This window comes from Pavona decussata, unplaced genomic scaffold (genome assembly GCF_977016875.1).
Source record: "Pavona decussata unplaced genomic scaffold, jaPavDecu1.1 SCAFFOLD_105, whole genome shotgun sequence".
In the NCBI taxonomy this organism is placed as follows: Eukaryota; Metazoa; Cnidaria; class Anthozoa; order Scleractinia; family Agariciidae; genus Pavona; species Pavona decussata.
This window is the reverse complement of record NW_028145519.1, coordinates 1,372,850-1,384,507: the sequence shown is the minus strand read 5'-3', so window position 1 is coordinate 1,384,507 and position 11,658 is coordinate 1,372,850. Positions and strand designations below refer to the sequence as shown.

Sequence of the window (11,658 nt, the reverse complement as noted above, 5' to 3'; positions counted from 1 at the left end):
CCTCTTGTTAAATTTTGTGCATGCAGTGGAAGTGAGACACAAACACCTGTCTTATTCCGGCTTCAACTTCCGATATGCTGCTCATGCACTCAACGGATAAATCGCCAAACATTTAAAAGCGTGCTACAGTCTCTGTGGCCTGTTCTAGGCGTCCAAATTATAAGCCAGTTAACAAAAGATTAAGAGAAAGAAGAAATATGTCAAGGGGTAAAAGTAGAGAGTACTTAATGTTTTCTCCTTTTCCTCCAATAAATATTTCCTAGCACACCGTCATTAATTCTTCACTGTCTTCAACCTGCTTGGAACAGAGCGTAGTCAGTATATACCCCTTCATGTTTGGAATATTTTCCCCTGATGGAAAAATCTAAAAACCTATTGAGCAAGAGCTGCATTTTTTTTGACAACATTTAAAGTTAATTTTCTTCTTTATTCACTAGTACAGCGGAATATTTCAACGTTAGTAAAGTGTTCAAAGCAACCCTTGCCAGAAATCTAAAACCTCATTCATCTAGTAAACGAGTCGTGATTAAATGCATTACAATATATATGGTGAAGTACAAGTATTTCATTTTGTGTAATTTACCGTGTCGTTTGTTTTACGACTTATTCCATCCCGGTGGTCCATCGAAAAGTGAAGAGGTTTTACGAAAGAATTTTCAACGTAAAACTTAAGGAGGGTGACTTCTAATACAAAGGTATTTTTGCGCGGTTTTTGACAATGTGGTAAATGCGGGTCTTAGCAAGAGGTATTGGAATCCAAAAAGAAAATTGGGTGCAACAGCGCATTTTTCAGAAATAACTAAGCAACAATAATCATAAAACCTTTAAAATACATCATGATCAATGTATCTTTTTTTTTCAAATTGAAGCTTAATTATCTAAAAAAAAATGCATGGTTACTCCTCATTTTCTCTTTGGATTTCAACAACCTTTGCTGGCTAAGGTCTGCTTTCGCTACATTGTCATAAGCCACGGAAAATATCTTTGTTTTAGTAGACACCGTCCTCAAGAAAACAAAGCTTCTCTGACCATCCCGAGATGCAGAGAACGCATGCGCAGTAACAAAAGCAGGCACGTGACCGCAATGCATCGTTACCCTCAAGGTACCAAATTTAACTTAAGTGCAGTACACAGCTTGTATGGATATTTAATTGCTGTGTCAAACACGTTACACTTGCCCAAGTCTTAGATTATACTATAGCTACGATCTTATACAGTTGGAGAAATTTACCTCAATAGTTATAACATTTTGAAACCGAGCAACCTAATTACTTAAGTGCCATTTCCAACCAATTAACTGTGAGGCAAACAGCCTTTTCCTTTTTACATTGCAAAAAAGCTATAAAAATTAATACAACCTACTGCAAACGTTTCCAACGTTTGTAACCTCCTTAATTGAACAGTCAAAACTATAAGTCGCTCAAAATGGGCAACATTTTCTAAACCGACATTGACAACTGGGAAATAAGTTCGTTCTTCAACCTTGCCGGTTCGCTAAACCTAGTCTGTTTGACTACATATTCTTTTAGTTTAGTTTACAGTTTGTCATGAAAATTCAGTAATATATTTCATCCATGAAAGAATTATAAACGATTGCCCGCATCGCAATGGGGTTGACAAAAAGCTATGACATTCAACTGTCAGTCAGTAGACTGCAGGTTGCCTTTTTGTTTTCAGCTTAAAAATAAAAAAGAAACCTTTTTGTTCTGTCAGCAATCACAGAACAACCTAGATTTTTTTGTCCGTACTTTTACCTCGAAAACAAATCACTGGAATTTAGAGACCAGCCAAGCTCGGAATCTGAACAAAACAAAATAGAACAGATGTAACATGAACTGAAGGATGATAAGCACGAAAAATACAGTGAAGATAGCTGCTCCCGGATGCTTCTGATAGTCAAGGGATTTGTAAATATAGTGATTTCCATCTTCATCCTTGCCCCCTGCAGCCCAGTAAATTACGGTAAAAAGCACATAGATGGAACCGAAAACATGGGAGTAAATGAAATGCAGGACACGAACAGGAATATTACTGATGATCACTTCAATCAACATGAAAACCGTTGCCACAATGTATTCATTAACAATCAAACCGTCGATCTGTACACCTGAATACACCGCTGACCAGTAGGTAATGGTGACCACAAGCGAGTTCACACTTGCTATGGTAAAGAACACCCACAACGCCTTGTAGAAAAACGTCAACTCGTTGTCATCATCTTCGGCTTTGGCGTATGACGTCCCCTCGCCGTCTTCGTCGCCCTCGTCTTCGGAGGAGAGTCCGACAATGTATGTTTCCGACTTGAATCGGCGTGGTCCGTACCCTGCCGGGTCGTCTTCGACTCCTGCACCGCAGCAGTAGTGAGTGGTGATGAACATGGCGAGCATGAAATGCGCGGTCACAAAGGTGAAGACCCAGTTGCTGAGGTAAAGGAACCAGTAGTCGCCATCATTGAAGCCGCTATAGATCAGCCATGACAGGAAGTAGAAGGCAGCGATCACGCGGTAAATAAGGAGTAAAGGAAGAGGCAACCACTGGAAAGTAAATACAAATGTCATAAAAATCACATGATTGATTGATTGATTAATTGATTGATTGATTGATTGATTGATTGATTGATTGATTGATTGATTGATTGATTGGAAAATTGGTTGACTGATTGATTGGATGGTTGGCTGGTTGATTGATTGATTGGTTGGTTGGTTCATTGATTGATTGATTGATTGATTGATTGATTGATTGATTGATTAATTGGTTTTGTCATTGATTGACTGAAAAATTGGTTGATTGATTGATTGATTGATTAGTTGATTGATTGATTGATTGCTTGCTTGCTTGATTGATTGATTGGTTAGTTGGTTGGTTGATTGATTGATTGATTGAATGATTGATTGATTGATTGGTTGGATAATTGATTGATTGAATGATTGTATGAGTGAATAGATCAATGAAGATGGAACGAACGAACAAATGAATGAAGGAAGGAAAGACTAAATGAAATGAATGAAAGAAAGAAAGAAAGAAAGAAAGAAAGAAAGAAAGAAAGAAAGAAAGAACGAGCAAGCGAAGGAAGGAAGGAAGAAACGAACGAACGAATGAATGAACGAATGAATGAATGAATGAATGGATTGAATGAATGAATGAATGAATGAATGAATGAATGAATGAATGAATGAATGAATGAATGAATGAATGGATTGAATGAATGAATGAATGAATGAATGAATGAATGAATGAATGAATGAATGAATGAATGAATGAATGAATGAATGAATGAATGAATGAATGGATGGATGGATGGATGGATGGATGGATGGATGGATGGATGGTTGAATGAATGAATGAATGAATGAATGAATGAATGAATGAATATTTCCCATATAAATCAGCTTTGTACGTTTCCGCATTATTTGTTGTACAATTTGTTGCTGATCAGATTCTTTACTACATACAGAATCCAGTACCTTTTTTTTTTTGTCGCGGTGGTCCTTCCAAACACAATTACTGGGTTTTACTAAAGAATGAATGAACGAGCAAACAAACGAATGAACGAACGAACGAATAAATGAATGAATGAATGAATGAATGAATGAATGAATGAATGAATGAATGAATGAATGAATGAATGAATGAATGAATGAATGAATGAATGAATGAATGAATGAATGAATAACGGAATGAATGCATGCATGAATGAATGAAAGGATGGATGGACGGACGGTCGGACGGACGAACCTAAAACGAATGCATGGAATGTAATATTAAAGTAACTTCATTATGCCGTTCTTGGTGATACTGCCACGGAAAAAGAACGTTTTGGTACATAAAGAAATAAATAGTAACTTACAAAATGAGATACAAATAATGTGTTGTTTAGTCAGTGATACAGGCATACAGTATATGTAAAAGGAAAAAAATGAGATCCTACTTCTGAGCTATAGAAGACTCGCGGGAGCTAGCAATTAAACTAGAATCAAGGATGAAAAAAAGTTGGGAGAAATTCGATGTTTTCGTACGCATGCAACAGAAGTAATATACATACTATACGTTCCCCGTTATAAGCTAGAAAATAACGTGTTATTAACAATTTTAAATTAATTATTCAATTTTTAAAGGCTTTCTTGAAAAAAACAAATTGAATAAGAGTTTCGCTGTAAAGGGAGTTATAAAATTTGGGTCTTTGGAAAAACTCAGAAAATCTCTTAATATTTGTACGTCAATAAGGTAGATTTAGGCATGAGAGTTTCTAGTATTGAAGGTGTGAAATTGGTTGTTTTGAAGAAAATTGCAACAAAATCTTGGTGGTAATGACGTGGTCTTGTAAGAATACATGTACTCACACATTGTTTGTCTTCACCCGGATGTAAAAATGGGTAACGGGGAAGTACGAGAGGAATGAGGCACACCTAACACATTGTCCTTCCACAACAACCCATTCTAAAGGTTTGCAGATTACATGTGTAAGTCCCAACCCATAATAGCATAATTGAGAGTAGCTATGGCTTCAATCGAAATGATTTTAAAACAGCTCAGAAAAAGGAAATTTAGTAGTGACCAAGCTTTCGCATGTATAACTGATCCCTTTATTCAAACGCAAAGAAATAGCTTAACGGATATTAAGTTTTATCAATGTGTAAGATTATGTATATGATTTTTATAAATTTCAACGCATGTTTTAAACTTTTGTTAGATCAATCAATCAATCAATCAATCAATCAATCAATCAATCAATCAATCAATCAATTAATCAATCAATCAATAAACCTTATTTATCCACGCCAGGAAATTAAAGCTAGAAAGTTTATGGGGGCGTGCCAAAAAGATACAAAACTACCATCACTATCATCATAAAAACAGTAACTAATTTACAAACTACAATATTACAAGTAATTGAAATAGCGTCGGGGTATTTACATCACAAGATCATAACAAAATTCAATACACGACTCCACAAGCAATTCTGTTGCTTTAACCACTATCGTGTTTAAATCGAGGATGTTGTTGTTGTTGTTGTCCCTAATCTATAGTTTGTTTTCTAGTTCTTGCAGTACACTGAATAAATGAACCTATTATTCCACAAGGGCGCCTTGGATACGAGATGATAGTTAACGGGGCACGTAGTTACAGTATTTATTATAGTTCGGTTTTTTAGATTTTCCTGTAGGTCATGCTTGTGGTTGCCAAGGAGTCATGTTTATCACCTCATGTGATTGCGTATTATGTTAATAGTCTACAAATAAGTTGCACGCGCCTCGGGGCGTGGGAGGGAGGGCACTCCCCCATATAAGCTATATAGGTATGTGCAGCTCAAAAGGGATTTGTCTTAGAGCCGATTTGGACTGAAATAGAGTATAAATTTTAACCATTTTGGTCCGATAAGTGTCTTTGGTGATGAAGTCAATTTTTGCTAGCTTTGAATACTAAATTTCAAAATCTTATAATTCTATGAAAACATTGACCAAGTATCATGTCTGTAATCACTGTGTAATCGGTGTAAAAACATTTAAAAATATACTTATCGGGCGCGTTAAGTTACTGGGACTTTCGAGAAACGGTTGCGTGCAGGTCTGAAAATTGGCATGAATTTTATAGGCCAGGGGCTCGTTTCTCGAAAGTCCCGGTAACATATCGGGCCCGATAAGTGTCTTTGGCGATAAATGTTTCTTAACAGAGGTCAATTTTTGTTAGCTTTGAATGCTAAATTTTAAGATCTTATAACTCTATGAAAACTTTGGCCAAGTACCATGTGTGTAATCACTGTGTAATCGGCGAAAAAACTTTTCAAAATATACTTATCGGGCCCGGTAAGTTACCGGGACTTTCGAGAAACGGGCCCCAGGTCCGGAAAAGGGTACCGGAAATTACGTATTTTGGTTTAAAACAATCAAAGTTCGAAAACAGAGTAGACTACAAGCAGTCCCTTTCTGACTAACCAGAAAGGGACTGCTTGCAGTCTAAGAACAGAGCCGCGCACACCTCCGACACCACCAAAAATTCCGCTGAGTACCCTCTCCCCTTGGGTGCACTTATGAGCAGTAGCATCAATAGTCAGCGCCCACAATCACTTGTGAAGTAGACCGATCTATAGTTTACGATTTAACGAATATAATGTCGTAGCACTTTTTGTTATGAATATCATTTTCGCTGCAACGAGAACGGAATTCTATTTCTGTTGGGCAGTGCTTTTGTAGCCAAAACAATTAAATGTAATTAATATTTATCACTTTGGAATAAAGACTGTTTACAAGGGGGTTAGCTTCTAAAGAAATTGTGGTATCGCGTCGGTGGAAAGTAGAAACGAACGCTTGGTTTATCAACAGAGTTGATAACTAAAGTTCAGTTGGCCACCGTAAGAGATTCGAATGTTGACGTGTCGAGCGTTAGCCCTTCGTCAGAGCGAATCGCATCTAACGAAGAGCTAACGCTCGAAAAGTCAGCTCTATTTCCGGCGTGTTTACATAAGTTGTTTGATAAACTTTTTAAGTTACGTGCCGAAATAATTCCCCCATCCTCTCCCCCAATATAACGTAAACTTCAAAGAGTGTCAGCTCAATATTCTCTAACAAAGACTGGGTTGATTTTTAAACAAACAAAAAAATAATTATGGTAATTATTCAGTTCAAAAGCCCGCTAATTCAATAAAGTTGTGGGCTGTGTATGCGTACACCAAACACGTTAGTTACATCTTGATGGAATTAAATGTGTGCTATCTTTTCACCTACTGTACTTTTTCCACCACTTTAGTTTTCATGCCTTAGAAATAAAGAGGTACCAACAGCTTTGCTCAATTGTAAATCAAGGGCCACAAGAGCTCAGAGCTCACAGTGTGAGGAAATTAATAGAGAGCTTTCTTCTGAATTAAACTACACGAACGTTCAGTAATTAAAGATCGACTAGGCTATGCAATTGCTGCATCACCAGAACACTGGCATGCAAGATCAGTTAACTAATCAAACTAAAATCAAATTGGCCTCAGAACTTGTACTTATTGTATTGACAGTTCAACAAATGCAAATGTCGAAGAAATTATTTGTTTTTAGTTTAGTTATTTTTTTTTTGGATTGCCTTTCCTTTTTCCCAAGTAGAATTAAAAGCTAAATCAACTGAATCAACCACTCTTTACTTACTCGCACCGCACTAAAACGTTTTGAATCCAAAGGTTTAGCGCTTTTAAGTGTATCTTTATTGAAGCGCGGTAAATTCGGAAACACTTCAAGCGCGCCATCCGCATAATTCATAATATCGATCTGAGGTTTTTGGCGCCACAAGTAAAGGCAACGAACAAAGTCGTTACTTAAGGGAAGATAATAAAAGAACTCTTATGTGTTGAACAAATAACGTAAGAAAAGACGAGTTTTGATCGCGGTACGTGATCTTACTAAAATATGTTTTGCCGTGAACATATTTTAATTTACCTTGCCCGCGGCCCACATTATCATAACTTCATCAGATGAACAATGGGCAACTACCTCCAATTCATCAGCTCGTTTACTGAAAACCTCGGAAAGTGTTGTTATCACACACCAAAATATGCAGATCTTGTAAATTGGCGGTGTGTTTTTCTGATTTAGAGTTCTTAAATTTGCTGTTTGTATGAAAGTTTCAGACCAGATGAAAAAATCTCCAATTCAAAGTTCATAAAGCTGAAGCCTTAATTTGTGAATGGATATAATATATCCTGTAAGGATACTTTCTCAATCTTTTGCTCTTGCGAGAGATGGTCGATTACGGAAGATTATAAAATCATCATCTCACTGAAAACTGATTCAAACAGGATTTCATGAAGCATTGAAGGTAGACGATCGATTATGCCGGAGAGACGCGGTCAAAGATATCAACCATATCACTCTTTTGGAAATAATCATTTGAAAAGCTTACCGGTGACGTAGCAAACGCGCTGAAGTAAGGATGCGTGAGTTTAAGCCGTCTGAAGGCGAACTCTTCGGGACAGAGACACATTTTCCCACTCAAATGGTCCAAGAAGGTTTCACATCTCAACTCTATACAAAAGCGTCTGAAGCATGAAGCGAAAACAGAATATTCCTTCAATGTGCAAATTTGGTGCTCTCGTGACGCATTGATGCATAGCAAAAGAGTTCCCTTAGGAGCAGGAGACAAAAGGGCCTATTGAATCATCTGTCAAAATTCTATAAACAACAACCTGTTCATGGATAGAACTGGCGAAAAAGTTTAATAAGGTGTTGACCAAATTCTTGGCAAGGCTCGTTCGTTTGCGTATACATGTAAAATTTAAGCCGAGCCGAGCAGTGAGCAAGTTGAAACTGAAATGTCCAGGATTTATAAAGGCTGCTTGACGACGCCCCAATTAAAGTTCACGACAGCATTGAGTTTTATGATAATTTCATGAATGATATGGGAATCATTTTGACCGTCGTTTGTACATTGCTGAGAATTAAACAGGAATCACAAATATCGAGACTAATATTTTCATCGGCGACATCGATCACGTAATATTAATCGGGCCAACTCAGTGGCAATTCGACTCTTATGGACTTTATACGTGCATTTATTTCTTGCGAGCCTCTCCTCTTCAGTTGTTTCATTGTCTTCACGGGGCATCAGCCATCGAGGGAAAACTCGCAAATATCACGAAATCTTTTCAACTGATCATCTCCACCAAAAGACAACGATCTGCGTTCTGTATTGTATGTGTTTTGAAGTTTGACCTGTTTTTTTTTAATTTCTTTTACGTGTAATTTGCTGTACTCAAACATTTGAAAGCAAGAAGTCTCCCAGGGGATAAACTAGCTTTCTTTTTATAGAATCTTCTTCATACATAAAATCATCTGAATGAGTGACCGCGGCAAAGCATGTGATTGGTTGGAAGAAAAGTCAAGATTTTAAGACCAATTGTTTCTTCTTTCAGAAGTCTCTGCACACATGTTGTGCTTAGTTCAAGAGTAGCACTTCTAAATGTGGTTTAACACTTCTCGGTAATAGCGGGTCTGAGAAGGCAACGCGAGAAGCCGCAGCGCGAAAAAGCAATAAACCACAGTAAATAATGAAATAAGTACCAATATAACGGTAAGAAGCCATAGCGAGGGGATAGCACCATATATAACGAACCAGAACGAATTACCCAACTACATGACGAAATAAGCACCTCGCCGGTATCTTAATAAAATGTAAACTGAATCATTTCAAGAGTTATCCGGCCGATGAAATCGAACTAACTAGAATTTGACAGCTGCGAAGTTTAAGCCTTCGATTGTCTTAGAATTCTTGGTGTAACCATTGACGACAAGTCAACATTTAATAAGCACATCAGCGATATCTTCAAGAGAACGAACCAAAACATAGGAGTGTTGATACGGACTATGCAATCTCATCAGCGATATCTTCAAGAGAACGAACCAAAACATAGGAGTGTTGATACGGACTATGCAATCTCATCAGCGATATCTTCAAGAGAACGAACCAAAACATAGGAGTGTTGATACGGACTATGCAATCTCATCCCGTGCAAAGATACAACTATACAAATCTGCCATCTTACTTCATTAACGTACTGTGTGGCAGTTTTACAAATCATCTGACAAGCGAAAACTTGAGCGAAGTCAAAAACGAGCCCTCAGGGCAGTGTTGAAAGCGAGAACTTAAGTAGTTCAGTTCGTTATTAAAGAAGACTACAGAGCATTTGTTGAAAGTTAAAAAATGGCCTACTGCCCCAGTTATACAAAGGAAATCTTCGAATTCCCCCCCCCCCCCCCGCCTACAAAGGATATAACATGAGAAAAACGGATCTCAATATCCCACGTTTAAACTCTCATGGCTCTCATGAAATAATTAAGTAGTATCAGGATGTATGCAGAGAGTTTCAATGTTGTCAAAAAATACAAAAAATAGAAATACGTTCACGGTTTTGTGACGAGACCTTCCTTTTGCTCTCGTGATAATATCTTCAGGGCCCGGTTATGCAAAATCCGATTAAACTAATCCCGGATTAACGTGAACTTTGATAAGAGTTTAATTAATAATTGATAAAGATTCTCCCAAAAGATTTTTGTCCGTCAGTTTTGCCTTAGACTTTTCTTAACCTCTAGCTTGAAATTAGCCTTTTAAACTATTTTAATTAAACGAGCGAGATGAAAGCCTCGATTAACTTTTAATCGTGGATTAGCGTTAATCGGCTTTCGAGCAAGCGGGCCCAGGAGCACGTTCTTCTGAGAGGGTGCCTGCTTTATCATATAATAAAGTAAGAAAAAAGTCAGTCGTGGGATTTCAAACTTATGAGCATTTTCTTTTTGTCCAATTTCGGGCCTTTATTGTCCTCAGCTTATGTCAGGATAACATATAATTTCGTCAGTAGCTAGCACTGAAAACAATATCTAGTAGAAACAGAACATTTCTATTGGAGAAAACAAGGTCCTACGCCGGGTTATTCATCGAGCTGCCTTTCAATCAACTAAAACACCTGGAGAATTTATGTTTGAAAATTTCAACTTGACAAAAGGTACTTCGTTATTTCAATGACATATATGAAGGTTAGTCTTACCGCTTGTAAGGGATTTGGCTTTCTTGATTTCAACGCGTTCCCTCTGCAGTCTCTGCAAGAAGATAATTCAAAGCAGATATCGTTTCTCTTTTATGCCCATTTGTGTACTTAGATGAGAAAATTTAAATTGCACTAATTAAACTGAATTTCCTCGAAACATATCTAGATGTCGCTTTTACAATAAGAAAATAATTAATACACTCATGCAGAGTTGCTGCTGATAACTGTAATGTGCCAAGAAACTTTTTTTCCATTATTCTTAAGGTATTCACGATACGTTCATTAATGAATTAGGAACACGCAATGGCTCGTTTCACAGGCGGAATATCTCAGTGTTAGAAGAGACATTGTTCGCTTCATTTTTTTCAGTGAAACATCACGTCAAACTTCCGTATCGCTTGAAGACTATAATCCCTTTTATTTTGTTTTCGAAGGAGAAAATACGCCGTTAAAAGATCATGCAGGAAGCATTTTCCAGCATCAGCTCGTATATTCGGGGAATATGCATGGTTGCCGTTCCATATATTTTGGACAATTTAAATTTCCAGCTTAATAGTCCGAACAGATCACCCTTGTGTTAGTTGCCTCTAAAAGGCCATAAAATGATGTTGGAATACAGGAAGTTGCGTGTTAACAAATCCGCTAATGTCCTCCTTGGGTGCACGGCCATCGATTAGGATCCTCCAACACAGTTTGGTTGCTGCATGTTGATACTAATCACTGTAAATTGCGAGTGTGTTCTAACTCCCTCTCACTCGGATGAAAATACTGATTAAAAAATATGCATCACAGAAAAGTATTTCTCTAGAATATGAAGTGTTAAGCAGATAGGGTGCCTGCTTTGACCTGAAGCTACATACATCATTCGCTTGCTTTTCTCTTTGAAAGCCGAACTGTTATAGTCTTGCTCCCAAGATGTATATTTGCATAGACATTTACTTGAAATCTTGTCCAAAAATAAATCATAGAAAGTTATCGGCGGTTTTTGAGAAGGGGGTGTTTTTGTTCTCTAATGAACATAAAATATCTTTAGTCAACGTAGGGACGCTATCGTCGGGAAAAGCGGGGAAAAACATGTTTCGTTTTTGCAAGACAAAGGTGAATAAATTTTCTCAGCGGGTCCATTTCCAGTGTGCACTTCC

General features: G+C 37.4%; 1 protein-coding gene across 1 annotated transcript; it reads right to left on the bottom strand.

Moving 5' to 3' along the window:
- Positions 1-1,131: 1,131 nt before the first annotated feature.
- LOC146471297 (protein rolling stone-like) lies at positions 1,132-8,063 on the bottom strand. Its single transcript, XM_085120972.1, has 2 exons — positions 7,879-8,063; positions 1,132-2,534 (listed from the first exon to the last, which is right to left on the bottom strand). The coding sequence occupies exons 1-2, from the start codon at positions 7,957-7,959 to the stop codon at positions 1,767-1,769; spliced, it is 849 nt and encodes a 282-aa protein (XP_084977098.1). The 5' UTR covers positions 7,960-8,063; the 3' UTR covers positions 1,132-1,766.
- Positions 8,064-11,658: the final 3,595 nt, after the last annotated feature.

Excerpts from the sequence above, each read along its gene's own strand:
- LOC146471297 (XM_085120972.1), bottom strand. The coding sequence starts at position 7,959 with ATGTGTCTCTGTCCCGAAGAGTTCGCCTTCAGACGGCTTAAACTCACG. Across the intron at positions 2,535-7,878 it reads GCGCGTTTGCTACGTCACCG|TGGTTGCCTCTTCCTTTACT; the intron begins GTAAGCTTTTCA and ends TTTACTTTCCAG.